The 19,242-nt window shown below is 39.9% G+C and overlaps 1 protein-coding gene across 2 annotated transcripts in view; it reads right to left on the bottom strand.

Moving 5' to 3' along the window:
• LOC148884396 (leucine-rich repeat transmembrane neuronal protein 4-like) overlaps positions 1–19,242 on the bottom strand; it is a 125,999-nt gene that overhangs the window by 94,875 nt on the left and 11,882 nt on the right. For both annotated transcript variants that reach the window (XM_089020139.1, XM_089020138.1), the window contains exon 2: positions 13,747–15,308. In XM_089020139.1, the coding sequence (XP_088876265.1) occupies positions 13,747–15,308 (1,562 nt within the window). The remainder of the gene's footprint in view (positions 1–13,746; positions 15,309–19,242) is intronic.

The raw sequence follows: 19,242 nt of genomic DNA, 5'->3' as shown, positions 1-19,242 counted from the left end.
ACTTTTGTTGTTTTAAAATTACACCATGGCATCACTGCTACTGAATATTCCAATTGAATCAAATAACATAATGTGCCGCCTGTTGTTTTATTTTTATTTTTTTGGGCGGGGGGGGGGGGGTGAGGATAAGCAGATAGGAAAATGAATGAATGGAGAAAGAAGCAATCTGCCTTCAGTCTCCTCATATTCAATTCCGAGCGATTGGAAAGGTTGGGCGTTTGTTGCCCTCAAACAAAATTTACCAAGTGGCTCATTAGACACACATCAGGTTGGAGTCATAAACGGGCAGCATTCAGGTCAGTGGCGCTTCGGGGGGCTGACGTTGACGTTGTTCACCCTGCACCTACTTAATGGCCATGTGTGGTCATTACAGCCCACCAATGAGTCATAGCCACTTTCGTGAATGCAGCCTCGGCTCCTCCGGGGCGTGCGATGCAGGTTTATCTACAACACCGCTGCTGCCAAAATTACTGTGGCTGTTGCTTACTGTGGCAGTTGTTATTGATGTTTATTCTCTGTCTCCCTACACAACGGTAAGATACTGACCCACCAGTATGCCTGCAGTCATGCAAGGTGTTGTTTATATTCCAAATAGATGGATGAAACACAAACACATGCACACACAGGCACCATATGTGGAATATGTTGGCATTTTTCCCATAAAGAGTACATCCTTTTCATTCCAGTTTAATATTTCCCCTCTTACAACAAACCACTTCTATTCAATATATATCCGTCTCTGTGCAGTCCGTCGGGTACAACAGCCCATCCCTGGCCTCGGTTGTGGATCGCATCACTAAGGGTAAATAAATTCAACGTTCTTTTTTTTTTCTTGGATGAACCTTAGAAAGGTGAGAACCAATGGACCGAAACTGAATTCCTGGTTGTCCTTGGTTGAAGTTGTGGGGTTTCAACTACTGTAGCCTGTCTGACTTGAATTTAAAAAACACAATCTGAACAGACATACAGGAGTGATTGATGCATTTCATCCTACGTATCTTTTCTTATGCAGGAATGGGCGAGTCAATGTCAATCCAGGACAACGCCTCTGTGATACATTATGTGTTAGTGTACATTTCAATTTGTGTTTTTTTGAACATTAGTAAGCTACCCCTCACTCCTAATTGTGAAGGTGTTATCTGCTGCAATTCAATATGCATTAATGAATGTAATAGAAGGATGGAGTATGTTTCACGGCAGTCCTTCCCACCTCCCACAGGTCCCAGCAGGCTCCCTGAAACCATAAAGCCTTGCTACCTCCCCGTGGTTTGGTTATTACACCACCCATCAAGAAAAAAAGAGAATGAAGAGCAATACTAATTAGTCAAGAGAGCATGGACATCAAAGATGATATGACAACACAATTATTTACATGTTTGAGGACAAAGCTCGGTGCAAATTTTAGAAGGATTAAGAACAACAACAAAAATTCTTGCAGACACAGTGTTGGAATTCAAATCAATTAGCTGATGGTTGTTGGTTGGCAAAATTCTGACTAGGAATAAAACACATTAAACATGTGTCTAACTTGCAATACAGAGACTTCTCATCTCGAGTGACAGTTTTGCAAAAGGCAGAAGGAATTTGAGGATTAATAATTGTCACTCCAGGTTACCGGGAAACATATTATTTTGGTGGGTACACATGAAAGTAGATGGAAAGAAATGCGGCAAGCAATAATATTTTGTCAATAGGGTTCTGACAAATTCAAGTATAATGGGGCTTTAGGGAGTCAAAAACTACACTGTGGTCTTTTCAGACAGCTCATTATCTGGACCGCATACTCTATCCTGCCGGGCAGTACAAGAATACAACATTTCCGTAGGGAGACAGAAAGACAGAAAGAGAGAAAAAGAGAACCAAAGATGTAGCATGATTTGATGGGAAGAAGCGGACGCCATGCGTGCATGCTTTGGTTTATCATCCGGACAACAATTTGTCTCTCTCACCCTTCCAAATTGCTGTCTGCCTTTTCACCCTTAGCAGCCAAACACAGAATTATGTATTTGTTTGGTTGTTTGCCCTCTTGCTCCATCTTTCCCCGACTTCCTCCCCGTCTCCTTTTAGAGGAATGAATTCAGTGACAGGCAGATGGGCAGATGAGGATCGACTGAGTTCCCCAGGCTGAAGGCTAATTTGGGAGAAGCTGGAAAAAGATGTTGGCACTATCAAATACACCCGACATGATTTGTTTTGTTTCTTGCTGAGTTGGGGTGACTACCGTTGCTCAGGATCAGCTGGGATTTATTAAGAATGGTTTGGCTTGTTTGCTTATATTTTTATTTTTCTATTTTGTGTTTCTGCTTTGACTATAACTTGTCCACTTTTGCCAGATGACTTCCAAAATTTATTGTGCCTGCACAACATCTCCACATTCCGAGATTGCTGTCTATTGATTCAGTCATTTTTTATCTACTCAGGCAGGAGGCTGGGGACACCCTGAACCAGTTGCAAGCACACAGAGACAAACAACACACGCTCACACCTGGGTCCAATTTTTGAGTGTTCAATCAGCCTGCCATGCATGATTTGGGGAATGTAGGAGTAGCAGGAGAAAATCCCAGGGAGAACATACAAACTCCACACAGGGATATATGTATTAAAAAATTGGACCACTGGGCCGCGAATATGCATGTGTATTAGTGTTAATCCAGTAATATATCTCCTTGGACACGCTCATGGAATGTACTTGGGAGGTGCTTAATGTGGGGACACTGTCATACAGCCTGATTATGTTCACTCCTCTTCTTTGAACAAGTCCCTACATACTTTAGACCGCAAGAGTACTGCCTGAACCACTACGTTGGTTGGTTTTGGATTGGATTGGATTTGCCTTTATTAGTCTCACAGTGGAGAAATTTACATTTCACAGCAGCAAAGTGATGAAAGGAATGAAAGTACAAAAACAAAATACATGAGCTGCTGGAAAGGCAGCCACTCTCGCGGCGCCGTCCTGAAGTCAAAAAAAAAAAAAAACATAAAAAAACTAAATAACAAATAATATGACAGCATAGAGACAATATGAATAAACAAAGACACAGAGAGACATTCATTCTTCAGTACTTGCTGTACCCTCTTTATGATGACATGAAGCAGTTCTAGATGAAAGAGGAGAGGATCAGAGCGTCTTTCCACCAGTGGATCAGGGACATCATGGTGGAATGTGCACGTCGACTACAAGCTAAATGTTGAAAGCAAACACGCAGCTGTAGCATCCATTGACGAAAAGAGATTATCTCACATCCCCTGTTCCACATAAATCTGCTTCAATTCCAAGCCGCAACAGTTCCACATACGCATCGGCGCTCTGCTATTTGGCCTCTTGCCTTGCCTTAATCTGTTCTATGTTTTACTTGTTGAACCTTTTTCATCCACAGAGAGAACCTGAACCATGTAAATGTTGTACTAGTGATATAACATTAAACACACACATTGACTCACCAATGACTGATTTTATTTCCTGTATATGATAGCTGTCCATGTTAAGGGCTTTGTTACAGCTTCAGCTTTTGTTTAAACTCTATATAAATCAATATGTAATGTATTGTAATGTGCAAGTTTCCTCTACCTCTTACCAAAACACTACCACAACAAGGATTGATGATCATTATCTCCTTTTTTTTACATAAATAAATAATAATTAAATCCAATCTTCTGATTTACCAGCAGTCAATTAAAACACGCGAACCAAAATCAATGTAAACAAAAATAGTATGTGCTACTATCTGGGTTAATACAACAATAAGAGAGAATCTATTGTATTTTACCATTTTAGTGGCTGATTTTGAGATATGTTTGAAATAATCAAAACGTGTGTGTACGTGCATATGAGTGCAAGTCATTCTGAAACTGAAATGCATCAGGGTGATGAAGTACATAATCATCCGCTTTACTGATGGGAAAATGGACATCGAAATCCTGCCCAAAGTAAATACCATATTTTCCGGTTTATAAGGCTATTTTGAAATGTCTTCGGTATATAAGGCACACTGAACTATAAGGCACACCCTCAATGAATGAAAAAGTGTTTTTCCAAATTATAAGGCATATCACATTATGAGGCACTACATTAGAGTCTGGTTTTACATACTACTTCTACAGGGGGAAATTGAGTCGGTGGCTGCTGACAGCCGTTGAGAGACCTGTTGTGGCTCAACATTACTTCATGTTTAAGGAACACGTGCAAAAAAAGGCGCAGGGTTATTTTTTTGAAGAAAATGAAGGCTTTTGTGTTTGCCTTACACACTGGAAAATACAGTATATCTACGAAACAATGGTTATATTGAGTTAGTACATGCGGCTCAATACCAGGATGGATTCGGGAGTTGGTGAGTTGTGATCCTGAATACAGCCCACCTGAAGTTCCCCAAAATGAAAGAAGGGGGAACATAACATAATTTCTGTCCCTGAAAATCAGATGGTCTTATGTGGAACTTTTTCCCCACCACAAGCAACTGATTGGCCTCATCACTTTCCAACAGTGTGTGAATGGAAAAAAAAGACTGATTCTCTGAAAACGCCCCTCGCCTTTCAGAGTCGGGTTTGATCGTGTCAAAGGCAAACAATATCTGAACAGTCTCCAACTGCAGGAGCTCTCTGACCTAATAATTCGTGCCTGGATACTGAGTCTGTTTTTTCATGTATTCGCTCATTATTCAGACTTTCCAATTGCACAGGATCAACAGAACCCATTTATAAAACACCCAAGCACTAGTATTCATGTTTTATATTTAGATCGTCCAACATAATGTGTGGAGATTTGAAAAGGAAAGGAGGTAAAAGACTACCTTTTGATGAATATGATTATTCATATACAAATCAGGAAGTGGATACCTTCCCAGTTGCCGTGGAAACAGCCTGTCCTCATGACATTTGCCTCTCTCTCTGTGTGACAGGTTCCTCTTTTGCATTAAGAGGTGACCTGAAAAATAGAGGATTCTTATCCCCACCAGTCAGAGATAATAGATGAACCCGGCCCTGCCATCGCAGTTGCTTGGCCATTTCCCGTCTTTTCCTTGTCAACATCAGAAGACAAAGCTGCTTGTTGATCGCTTTTCTCCCACAAAAAAACAACACACTAACTTGAGTTGTTTATACTGCTCAAGCACCTTTCTCTTGGGGTTCTGGTCTCCCAGAAAGCCAAACACAGTGGGAGATTAATGGTTTGACATGTTTTTCTCTGCATACTTGGTGGGAAAGGAACACATGCAGATGTGTGAATGATGCTGAATGGCTGATTCCAAAGTCAGTGATTTCAAACTTTGATACAGACTTGCTTTCTTTTCTGTGAGACATGGGAAGAGACATATGTGACAGGGAAAATGGATGGCAGGCAGGCAGGAAGATATATGGATAGATAGTGATTGTTAAAGAGATATAGATAGCATTGTTGCCTCCCCATAAAAAAAATACTTTAGCGCTATACAACTTTACTATGTCAGCTACTGATTCTAGTGAACACCACATTAATTGCATTTCATGCTAATTATGTGAGTGATTCAAACATCTAATGTTGTCAGTCACAAAGTAGTTTTTTGCCTCTCTAGCTGCCAATCGGACTATTAAAAAATAAACATGTACATACATACAGTAGGCACATTTACTGCCTTGCCACTGTTAGTTTACATGTTATTTAAGGACAAAAAATTAATGGACAACATAACTATATTCAAAAGTTTGGGGTGACATAAGTTGGAGTGCAATAAGACTACACATGCATATGTATGTATACATCTTACCAAATTGAGAAGAACCACCAAAAATGTTTGACAATTGAATGTCCTTAATGTAGGCTAAAAATAAAGATTGACTTCAATTTATGGAAATCTTTTATGGAAAGTGTCTCCTTGTAGGTATGAAAAAAAAAAAACTACATACAAAAACTAGCTAAATCAGACTAACCAAGCCTACAGGAAAAAAAAAATAGGGAAACTAGAAAATGGAGAGGACATAATCCATTCATTCATCAAATTGTCAATCTGTTTATCCTCACAAGGGTCATTCATTGGTGTGCTGGAGCCTATCCCATCTGTCTTCGGGCAGCAGGCAGGTTACCCCCTGAAACGGTTGCCTGCCAAAATTTTAAGGCACACACACGGTTGATGAACAACCATCCCTGCTCACATTTATACCATTGGACAATTTTGAGTGCCCCAATATTACTGGCATAAACCCATAAGCGCAGTGGAAGAACATTCAAACTCCACACAATAAGGCCACAGCCTAACCCCACACCTCTGCACTGTGATGCTGAAACACTAAACAGTCGACCATCGTGGATGCCATCATTTGAAATGGAAGACACATTTGAGTCATTAAAACATAGATTATGTTGTAATGAAATGACACAAGGCCACTGAATCACTGTTTGAGACATGAGATGTTGGTGAATAAAATAGGGTAGCCCAAACAGATTTATAGCTCCCAAATATATCTGCAAACTGCACAGTAGCACAGAGTCACAAAAGAAGTCAGCAATAGTGCCAAGCCTTTGAACTCTTGCAGATATGACACCTTCCTATTGCTGGGATTCCCCATTGCATTACAGTAAGAAGTAAGCCATTGAAAACAACCCAGCTTGTATTTTGTAAGAGATCTGACATTTTCCTAAAGCTCAACGACAAAAAATGTTCAAAGCAACACAAGTGAAAGGAGACGAGGGTAAACATAGACAGAGAATAGTCAATAATAACAAGAAAATGTATGAAAGGAATCGTTTTGCATTGCTCTAATCTCAAACCAAAATTATTTCAAAATGCATCCAAAGTCTATGTCATGTTTCTCCTCTGAGTTTGTTTTGTGCTTCAGATCAAAAGGTCTGGGTTTCCACGTGGAATTTGCAAACTGGGACTACAGTATACTGATCATTTTTGTTGTAGATTCTATTCTCAACGATGCCGTCATGCTACTACTGAACTACTACTACTGAATTGTACGCGGTGCCTGAAGATTTAAAGTATGTTCCGCGTCTCCATATTTAAGACACTTTCCTGTCATCCCCTGAGCACTCTGCGGTCTACTGGGAAGGTTCCATTGCTGAAGAGCCTTCTCAGATTCCCGGCATTCTTGATCCGTTTCCCCTGGGTGCCTTCCACTCACTCCATCCCATGAAACCAGGTGGACTGCTAATTTATTACAGAGTTCCTGTCAGGTGTTATTTTTGGTTTTCAGAGGCTTGGTGGGCTATGCCTGCTGTAGCACGTACGTCAGTCTCAAATAACAATCTGCGGTTTTATAAATTAAGTTTCAGCAAATATCCAAAGTCGGACTACTTTCTTTATTACCTCTATGTATTCAGATGTCACTTGCCTCGTTGAATTACGTTCTTCTCATCCGCCATAGCCTGTGGGCTGATTTTTTTTTCTTATCTCCTGTTCTTCTGTTCACAGTAAATCAAACATTTTGCTTTTGTGATTTCATTTTGACTTTGTGACTGTTATGGTGCTTTTTGTTGTCTGTTTTTTTCCTACCCTTAAATTCTGTCAGCATTATGTTCACTTTAATTTCTTAAACCTTGTTTACGCTCCAATTGATCTTGATTCTTTTTGTCGGGGTATACATAAGCGGCTTAACTTTTCCTGACAACCTCACTTGTATGGTGAATGCAATCAAATCTTTGCTTAGACATTTGACGAACAAATAAAGCAGGACAATGGTCAAGCATGAATCGTAAAATATTATGAATGTGCCGTCATAAACCAATTGTGTCCAAGCACGCAAAAATAGCTTGAACACTGAAGGGAGAATTTATAATGCGGTGCTTGTGTTATACAGCCTTAGTTTATCTTAGCACACCTAATAAATCGGCAAGGGAACACATAGGCGAGAAGGAAGGTGGGTGGTGAGAGGCAGATGAATGAGAGAATTCAAAAAGCAGATAATGTACATAAAATGACCTTGTCACACATAAAAAGAAATCAACTTCAGAGATTAAATCCTGTAGATGAAAGAAAATACTACTTACTTACTCACACTGGCTAATTAGCAGGTATATACAAAGGTAATGAAAACAACACTGATTAGCCCATTACATTTTTTATCAACAAGATGGAGGTGCTAATCCTTCTGCTTAATGTGGGATAATAAACCGCATTGGCCTTCATTCCGTCAGCACAAATTTGCATATTTGTAATAGGCTGAATATTTCTGTCTCTTTCTTTGGCCTTTGGGATGCTTTCAAAACATTTATGTTTATCCTCAATCTGAATCAAACTCGATATATGACAAATAGCTGTGAAGTAAATTGTAAACAGTCTACTTTGCTGACCTCGCCCGGCACCATATTGGATGGGTTTTACCTGTCGGTAGAGCAGTGTCGGCAGACATCATCACCTGTAAACTGCCCGGTAATCAACTACATTGTGAGGCACGAACGTCTTTCAAGGAAATTCGGTTCAGACAGTCTCTGTTGCCTTAAGCTGAACTTTTGTCTGGTCCTCCATTGGCAACATGGGCAATGGCAAGGACAAGCTCATTGGCTGCAGCAACCGCTTGCTTATCAGCTCAGAACATATTGTCGCCATTTGGTCGAACCCAAAGAGATGACGAAAATTTACACCGAAGGCTTGAAATGATGATTGGGGGCTGGAGGATACCGTGGTGGCGGGAGTATTAACAGATCACGCACAGCAAGAGTTGAGGATGTGTATCATGGATGAGAGTGTAACTAATTAAGAATGGGAGTTTGGAAATACGTTTGTGGTGTTTCCGTCTATCACCGTCACCCCCACTGAGCTCTATGGCGGATTCCCAACCAAAACCTTCCCTCAAGAGTTCGTTTATTGCACCATGTATTTCACATCCATTCATTGGAATGCAGCTTTTACAGTCAGTTCCAACCACTGTGGGGCTGCATTGTAATTGCTCACGAAAAGACAAATTTTGATGCCGGAGTGCAATCCACTGATCCCTAAATTAACTACCTCAATCAAATATGCATTGTGAATAAAGAAAAACAATATAATTAAACAAACACATCTAGTATCTTTACAGTAGAAACTGCATTGCAACATTGAGTTTAAGTGGTGTTCACCAGCATGCATAAATGGCCCCTTGCATCCAGCAAGGAATAATATCATCGTCTTGTCAGCCACGGCCACTCCCATCAAGAATATATTTGCAACGTCTTGGTAACTGTCCTTCACCTAAATCCTTGGCCCTGTCTAGAGGAAAATGAACAAAGCCGGTTGCACCATTTGTGGCCTGAGGAACGTTCCTTGGCTACAGAAAGCCATTGATTGGGGGACGGAAGCACACAATGCCTTATTCTTTTGTTGCCACAAGTTCATGATCATCCAAATAAATAATAGTATGTTTCAAAGAAATGGAAAAAAAAGAAGAAAATACAGAAGTGAAATCAAATGGACAAGGCTTTTCAGGTCACGGAAGAGAACTCTTTATGATCTTTCTTCAAACTTTCAATTCCTCTTCACACTTAAATTCAACATCGCTCCAGGTCCACTTCCCCATTTCTTTTCTTTCTCAGCTCCCTTACCTATCCCTTATCTTATTCCATTTATAATAAAATGCCTCACAAGGTGAATTAATTCACAGTCGAAAAGAGAACAAGATTAACAGCGACCAATTTAATAGCACTCCAGCAGACATGGATGGAGGAGATTAGTCTGCCTTCATCAACTGGAATGGTCATAGGTTGCAAGCATCAATATGCCAACCCCAAAGCTTGTTACTCTAATGTTGATTGATGCACGATGGAGGGATGTTGACTAAATTGACTTGATTGTCCTCCTTTCCATAATTACGACATTCTGATCATTGGGATTCCAGCATTCCAGATTGTTCGATCTCGTGGGTCGCAACAAATGTTCTGCATATTTTTTTCCCAGTTTCTGAAAATATTTTGAATTTGCCCTACATTCATGAGGTGTTTCCAAATGTCATTACATGAATTAACAGCTCAGAACACATTTCAAAAAATATGCTAGGTATAGCATATCTTTCTTCACATTGCAAGGAACAGCACGTAAATCCAAAAAGAGTCCCGGAGTTATTTCACATAGTCTTGTGGTGTCTTTAATCTCCAAAATAACCAACATTTACTTTTTTACAACATATTTGCATATGCTACCAACATCTTGGCCATACTGTATGTTCCGGCACAAGGAGACTTATGTCGCTTTGTGGATACATAACAAGCAACTCGCTCAGTAAATGGCTCCCAAACACAAAATGGTCATTCAAAACCAACATTCAAAAAAAGCAAAAACTATACTCACCATTTGATGACAATGCTCTGATCTTACCGTGAAATGGGCATCTCTTTCCCTACATTACATCAAACAGAACTTCAAAGTCCTTTAAGATGCTTTATCTTCCAATCACAGTATATATATATATATATATATATATATATATATATATAAATGATCATCACTTTCCCTATATTACATCACAAACAGAACTTCAAAGTCCTTTCAGCAAACAAAGCTAAAAACTGCTAAATTAACACAACAATAGTAGCACGATTCTTACTAAAAGTGCAGAGTTAAAAATTGGGAGCTATACTTTGCCTGTCCCATGTGCTTGCCTCACCTGAGTCGGAGCGTGGTTACATTGATTACACACTGGAGGCAACGTGACCTAAATATTTGACTTTGTGGCATATTATAAATTGTTGTTATATGAAATATGGAAGTTGGTGGAGAGGTATTAAAGGTACAAGTGAGGTTTGAGACGGGTTTTAAAGATGGGCTGCGTGGGCTTGCCGAATGTTCAGTGGCAGGTCATTCCAGAGAGTGGACCTGCAACGGAAAAGACGTGATCCCCTCTGAGCATCCGATTAGTTTTTGGCACATCTAATAATGTCTGGTCAGCAGACCTGAGGTGCCGGAAAGGTGTGTAGAGGTGGACAAGCTCAGAGAGGTAAAGAGAGGTGAGGCCATTTAAAGATTTGGAGACAAATAATAAGATCTTGAAAAGAACTCTAAAATGTATAGGGAGCCAGGAAAGTGATGCCATAGCAGGAGACATGTGGCCTAACTTACAAGTAACAGTCAAGAGGCGAGCAGCAGCATTCTGGACCAGCTGGAGACGCTTCAAGAAGGATTGGTTGACTCCAAAGTAAAGTGTATTACAGTAATTACTGTTTTAAGGTGCTCATGGGAAAGGAGATGTTTTATTTTAGCCAGTTGCCTAAGATGAAAGAAGCTGGATTTAACAACAGCACCAATTTGTCGGTCAAGTTTCAAGTCATTCTCCAGTTTAAGACCCAAGTTTGAGACTGTTGACTTCAGATAAGGAGCCAGGGCGCCCAAGTCAACAGGATGAGATGTACATGGGCCAGTGGGACCAAAGAAATTAAAATAAGACAGAAGTGATACTGTCTTCTTTTCATTGAAGTTCAAGACAATTTGTGCCATCCAGGTTTACATTTCTTCCAGGCAGGAGAACTGTCTTTTTTGCTCAGTGTGACATACTGTACATCTAACAGTCATGACATAATGTATGGTACGGGACACATGCTAAAAGGTAACTTAAAGTTAGATAGATTTAAATGCTGTACATTTGATAGGAGCAGTAAATCCTGGTAGACATAAAATGTTTGTGTTTTATGTTTGTGAACCGAGCAGCAGCAACGGCTCATTGTATTATATTCAATAATGACCAAGAAAGCACAGAGGGGAATCAAATTCAAACAAGCAATGTTGGTATTTTTGGACACTTCTTCTGAAAATACACACACACAATATTACCGTGACTCACATTCTAAAAAGAAAATACTGGCAGAGTTTCAGTCCGTAAGCAAGTTAGCCAATGCTCGTGAATGTACCAAGCGAGCACAACTCATAATATGAATGAAATGCATCAGGTTGCAACCACAAAATAAAATAAAAATTCAAATGGAAGTTGCGTCAAACTACTAAATTCTAAAAAGCTTGCATCAAAGTTTGAGGTGCAGGAAGCAGTGGCATGGAACCCGAGTGTGAACCCAACTGGATGTTGGTATTTTTGGACACTTCTTCTGAAAATATATACACAATATTACCATGACTCACATTCTAAAAAGAAAATACTGGCATGGAAGCAGTGGCATGGAACCAGAGTGTGAACCCAACTGGATTAGTGTACAAGAGGGATGTTCTCTCAAGCGCAGGGTATGTTTGATGTCTCTCACGTGGCTAATCGTGAGGCTGAAAAATCAGTGTTTCAGGTGTGTAACATCCAATAAATTACAATCAGCTAAGTAAGTGTGTTTATTTTGTATATTTTCGCAATATATTACCAATTTGACGCTGACCTCTAACTGGCGAATTTGAATGTCTAAAAAAATGATACAGTGTCGTGTTGATTTAATACATTAAAAAGAATCTCACCAAACAAATGCTCGCGTTGGGAGAAAATTATTGATGTGTGTTTTTTGTTTTGAATTTGGCTTGGATGGAAAAAAATGAAAATTAAATTTGAAAGCCACATTTATTTGTGGAAATTGATTAGAAAAACACAAGACTACATTCATGGAGCTGTAATCTACAGGAAATTGACTAACATCTGTCCAAAGAACGCAAAGATGGAATAATAATAGTGAGAACATACAAATGAAATATAGATGCTTCGCTCTTTGTCTGACATACCCAAATTCAAGCCAATAAGACTTGTAGGATAGACAAGGGGCCTGTGAGGTGTGTGAGCGTGTGCCGCCGAATGATTTATGTCTGTACAGGGGAAACCAAATGTAGAAACAAGATTGAAGCACATTCTGAAATGAACTCTGGACTTTGCGAACTGCTGACTGATAGTTGCTGTCAACACTCCACCACGGTAAAAGATGATTCGTGTGACAGACTAAGCCAGACATCTGGGAAAAAAACACAGTGAAACCCCATGCTCATGAATCCTTTCCGTGACTAGATCCATTTGTGAATTGAAATAAGGTTTCCCCAATTGAAAAACATCAAAACACAATTCGTTGCGGCCACATAAGGCAATCAATCCATCCATCTTTTTCAGAGTCTCTTGTGGTCATGCTGTAGCCGCTACAGCATGACCACAAGAGACTAATTTTTTTGCCAGTCAATTGTAGGGCGCTTAAAAATCAACAAGCATTTGGGCTCACAATCACACCAAGGAAACATTTAGAGTGTTCCAATAGCCTGCACCATGCTTGTTTTGGGAATGTGGGAGTCAACCAGAGTATCCAGAGAAAAATTGCACTGCAACATACGACTACTATTATTATTATTATTATTATTATTATTATTATTATTATTATTATTAAGAAGAAGAAGAAGAAGAAGAAGAAGAAGAAGAAGAAGAAGAAGAAGAATGGTTATTATTATTGTTGTCATCATGATAAAAATACTGGGGCAGGGTATGAAGAAAGCCACTGTTTTTTTACAGCAGTAGTGACAGAGTTGTTATGAAGACAATCTCCCACCAGGAAAACTTGAATTATACACAAGATGCCATAGGCATTTAACCACAGCCTTGAAATATTATTATTAGGACCATTATTCAACATGCAATTCTGTGGCCAGAAAAATAAAACATTAAGTCAAAAGTTTTAAAAGGTATTCTGTGATAAAGCAAACAAATTGAGCAGAATAAATTGTATAAATGAAGACTCATCACTTTTTGAACATGTCTAAAATGAAACAATAATAAGACTATAGTATTTGCTTTGTGTGGGTGTCTAAAAAATATGCAATGCAGAGTAAATAATTACCTCTGGTCGTTTCTGTTTGGACATAGTTTTTTTTTTTTGATGAATGGCGGTGGTTCGGGTCATACCTCACATTCTCGGGAGCCTGAGATGGTGTAAGTGCAGGTTCCGGTCCCATTGACGAGAACATCCATGGCCTCTGAATTGTTGGGTTTATAGTCCACATAGTACTCCTGCAGGGGAGAGCTCAAGGTGCGTTCCGTTTCCTTTGACTTCTTGCGCCGCTTACGGGCCGTCGAGGAATTCTCCTGCAGTTGTTTGACACTGCTAGGATAGCGTTTCCACGACACATAGATCACCAATAGGATCACGGCAACAGACAGAAACAGGGCCACACTTCCTGCAACAATTTTATGAAAGGAAACAGGCTCCAAATCTTGATCTGGGGGAAGTGCTGCCGGCTGGGTAACAGCTGATGAAGTTGGGCCCCTGATTGATCCTTCAGCTCTCTTTCCAGAACGAGTAGGTGAAGCCAAAATTGCTGGGTGCTGTTCATGCTGCTCGGAGACATTGGACGGAGTGGAGGGCACACTTACGGTGAGCATCGTCACTTGGTTGACCTGGCAAACCCCAAAAGCTTCAACAGCATCCATCACTTTCTCACCTTGGGCTTTCTTTGGAGAGGCACATATCATAGTGGTCTCCTTTGCACCACGAAATTTCTTCAGCCAAGAGACGAGGGGACAAATGGCTCGTCCGCAGTCCCAAACATTCCCAGCCAAGCTAATTGCAGTGACGGAGACCCAGGCATCAACCGCCTCTTGGGACACATTTGTCAACTTGTTGGAGTCCAGATTGAGAGTTTGTAGGTTGGGCAAATATTGGTAAATAGCAGCATCAAGTTCTGAGAGATCATTCCCAGACAAGTCGAGTTTTTGGATGGAAACCCAAATCCAGGTGAGGCCTTGGCTCATGGAGCGAATGCGATTCCACTGGAGGTAAAGAGCCCGTAAGTTGTAGAGACGGGGAAAATGTGAAAAATTGATCTTTGAGAATTGGTTGTGTTCCAAGTGCAACTCTGTAAGCTTGACTAGGCCAGAAAGTGCATTCCGAGTGATACTGCGCAAGCGGTTGTACCCCAGATCAAGAAACTCAAGATTCCTGCAGTCTTGGAAGAGACGCAGTGGAAGGATCTTGAGTGAATTGGAGCGGATATGGAGGCTGAGAAGCTTCCGAAGTCCTTGAAACTGGCCTGATTGCAACACTTCCAGTTTGTTATATGACAGATCTAGGTTACGCAAATTAGGTACAGGATGGAATGTGGTGTTGTGAAGTGAAGTGATCTTGTTGGAGCTCAAGATCAGTTCTTTTAGTCTGCGAACTCCCTGGAAAGCCATGCCATCTACAACTGTGATGTAATTGTGGTCTAAATAGAGCCAGATGAGGTGGTTCAGGCCAATGAACTGGCCAGCTCGAAGGTGGATGAGGCTGTTGTACCTTAACGACAGGCCTTCACAACCTCCTGAGAGGTTCTTGGGGACATCACGGAATGCACTTGACTCACAGTACACAATTTTGCCATCACAGCGACAGCTCTTTGGGCAGGGACGCTCCGTTTGAGCTGGGCTTGCTGCGAGCCACACCTGCATCAGCAGTTGAAGTATTATCCAACGACGTTGCAGAGCAGAGCCTGCATGAGATAGGAAAGGAAAACGCATTAAGCAGATCAACTACACATCATCGAAAACATCCAAAATTAATATGTAGTAGTTGTTTCATTGGAGCCTCCAGATTACAAATGGGGTTTCAGGTTTTGACATACTTGCTTATATGTGTAAGCCTATACTCATAAACCTGAAATAAAATTCATTTGTGGGCATCACATTTACTCATATTCGTCCATCATTAAAAACAAATGCATCCCTACCCGGCCGGCTTTGTCTCATTTGGAGTTTAATATGAAAGCCAAATTGATTGATCTTGTCATGTTCAGATTTGGTGGTAGGTGGTGGGTTTGTGCCTCCCTGCTTTTAACACACCTGCTGTTAATCTCCTCATTATCTAACGGGTATTTAAGGAGTGTTATTCGGACATTAGGTTTCCGGTGTATTGTTTTTTCTTGCCACTGCTTCTGCCCAGGAGTTATTCTTGTTCTTGCCGTAGTGATTTTGGCATTGCTTACGGTCCTTTGTTTTTTCTGTGATATTGAATCTTCTATTAATAATTGATTGGTGCTTTGCGTATTGAGTTTTTGTATTTCATTTGGAGTCGTGTGTTTCGTTTTCTCCTTGCCTTTTGTGCCAGCGCCTTTTGTTAATGTGCATTTTGTGTTTATTGGTCCATATTGACCAGTGCTTGTCTGTGCGTTGTTACAGACAAATACGGCTCTTGTCTACGACTGCTGTTTGGGGATCCTACTAATTACTTCGCTCCAAACGAAGTGAGACTTCTGCTTCAATTGTTTGACTGTGACATATCTATTGGCAGTGTTTGAAATAACGTCTGCCCGGAGGCCCGGGGCGTACAACTTCTACGTCGGGCGTGCACATTTCAAAATGTCTTTGCCCTTGTGGCCGACAACTTCTTCAAGAAGAAGAAAAAAAAAATGATTTTTTTCAAATCAAACGGTTGTTTTATTCAACAAAGTAAAAGCTACGAGAAAACAGTTAGAAGCCACGTGGACAGACAGCTTTTGACAGACAACGCAACGCAAACATTGCATTGTGCACCATTACGAAGAACGACAACTGGAGAAAAATCTTCAGCAAGGGATATTTACCATAAATTAAGCAAGGGAGCATTTGTGGTAGGTACTTCCTTAATTAAAAAAAATCATTTATACTTTGCAACAATGTTTTTGTTTTTTTTGCGATTAGTCGTCTTATTGTGTGAAAAATGGGGCAGGCAACTTTATGGCTGGGCAGGCAACTTTTAAGAGTTGTCTGCCATGGTGTCCGCTAACTTTTTGTCATAAGTTTCAGACACAGCTATTGGCTATAGTCAGATAGCAACTTCAAACTAAATTGTTGCAATTACCTATAGTTCGGCATTTTCTTGGTAGTTCTATCATTCGTTAACTTTTCTCTATTGTGAGACGTATGAGTTATGTTTTCTTACGTGTGTTCTTTTCAAAATACAAAGTGTGGATATATACATATTTGTGCATATAACTAGTTTTCAAATTTGAAGTCAAGAATAATGACTGTTATTGTGGTTACATTTCACAATTTGAAATTTTGGTTCAGACTTCAGCAAGCATCACTTGACTTGCCTGATTTGCGTTCACGGGGCGAATATGATGTGGCGGGGGAGAGAGAGAGAGAGAGATAGAGAAAGAGATGGTGGGGGAGAGAAAACACAGAGCACATTTTGCTAAGGGCACTGTATTAAAAGCACTGTATTACAGGATTTAATTATGTCACATTTGTTTGATTAGTTTAAATTAACAACACATAATAATGTGTGTGTAAGCTCTCAGTCGTACAGCAGTGGTCCATTAATGAAAAGGTTTCTTCAGCCGTCATCTGTACTTCTTTGAAGGTGTCGGACGTTTCGAAACAAAGTACAGATGACGGCTGAAGAAACCTTTTCATCAACACATAATAATGAATATACTTGTTTGTATTCTTGTTTGTATTCTTGTTTCATGCACTTTGCTTTTACGTATTGCATTTCACCATAAAATGAAATAATCACCCTGTCACAAATACTTTTAAACGCTGTGATGGGTAACTGCTACTCAAAATTTGCTCATGACCTCTTTATTGTCACATATTTTATTACAAATCTTCTCAAACGGGCAATATGCTCACAGCATAGATTGATTGACCCAATGTTTTATCTTATGCACACAAACACCTTCTCTGAGCAAAGACCTCTTTATCCCCAACTGTCATCACCTCAGCGTCACTCACGTCTATGATTCAAACGATCTGAAGTGATAAATCACTTTGCCTTTACCACCTGATGGCCTGTGTCAGCTACCTGCAAATATGTGTCTGGCTGGCATTCGCTGATTGTGAGAAATCCTTCCCTCAGTTAATCCACTCAGTGCTGATGAATTTATCACATTTTCTGTTGTGCCACTCACTCAAACCTAATCTCACGAATTCTGCCTTCCCTTTAGCTCCCAGTGGGGCATTAGAGGGTGGGACATTTTCTTTCTCATACACTGGAAAATTGAAATTGTCCAGGTCATTACCTTTATTGTAGTTCAGTGGAAAGTGAACACAAATAAACCATAAATGAATGTGTCAGCAAGAATTACATGTTATTAAACAACATTGAAGACAAAGAAGGAAAGGTGCTTCTATATGCTGGAAAAAAAAGGTGACACAAAACGTTCCGGTAAGGGTGTCATTGCCCCGCAGTCTTTTTTTATTTTATTTTACAATTTTGATATTATGAAGTTATGGCATTTTGGGAAGCAATTCTGAGTAAAAGTGAGGCATGGGAGCTCTTTCACTAAAACCTTGTTTTTGTAAAAATAGTTATAAGATGTTGATTTTAATAATCTGCTCTCTGTTGCATTTATGCAAATTTAAGCTTTAGAAACAAACTCAAAATATTTTAGTATCAAAAATATGAAATAGAGGAAAAACCTCATTTTGCTACGCTCTCAAACGTTTCAAAAATGCATAGTTTAAAACGATGCATTTTTGAAATGTTGGACTCGATTTATAAGGTACTCAGAGTGGTATTTTGGGTCTCAGGTTGAATAAATAGTAATTATTTAGATCAAAATCAAATGTGGTGGCTATGTTCAAATTACTAAATTCATTAACTAAAATTAATAAGACCCAATGCAGAAAAAAATATATTTATATGTGGGTGCATGCGTGTGCTGAGCATCACTCATGGGTGAACTAGACGCTTGCTTTAAATTTTAAAAGAATTCATTGAGGTGGTCATGAGATTTATTTTTTCTTGTTCAAAGAGGGTGACAATCATTTGCATTAAAATGGTTCCTCTCTACAGAGTCAACATTGATCTGCCAATAACAAAATATTGATTTCTTCTTGAGAAGGTGCTGTGTGCTCCAAAAACCTTTCGCACCATTGTCAAAGGCCAATATAAATGTGAGCATATAAATTGTGCATACTTTCAACTGGCTTACAAACCATGTTGTCAGACACCACACTTCGAATGGTTATCCTAAAACAACGGTCTATAACTCATTTTTCTGTTACCATGGGCCACATTGTAATCATGATTTCCTCTCGAGAACCGTTATTAATTTGGGGAATCCATGATAGTGTTTCATCCCCTCCACATATTATACACAGAGCGCACAACAAATTGATGAATGACTAGTATTCAAATCTGAAGTCAAGAATAATGACTGTTATTGTGGTTTACATAAAACAATTCGAAATGTTGGTTCAGAATTTAGAAAGCATCATGGCACTTCACATGCTTGATTTGCTTTCGCGGGACGAATAAATTGATGTGGCGGGCCAGATCTGGCCCCCGGACCTTCACTCGCGTGTCCCGAATCTTGCCTGAACGTTCTTGATGGATACGTTTCGGAGGTACAGAGTCTAGAAGGCAGCGTCCATGACTTCTGTTTCAGCATAATCTCTGCAGGATTTGCCAGCAGTATTTCTCTCAAATCGAATAGCTGA

Source organism: Hippocampus bargibanti, linkage group LG18 (assembly GCF_051943395.1).
Source record: "Hippocampus bargibanti isolate YZ-2025 linkage group LG18, ASM5194339v1, whole genome shotgun sequence".
NCBI lineage: Eukaryota > Metazoa > Chordata > Actinopteri > Syngnathiformes > Syngnathidae > Hippocampus > Hippocampus bargibanti.
The sequence above is the reverse complement of the archived record's forward strand: the minus strand, read 5'-3'. Positions and strand labels throughout refer to the sequence as shown.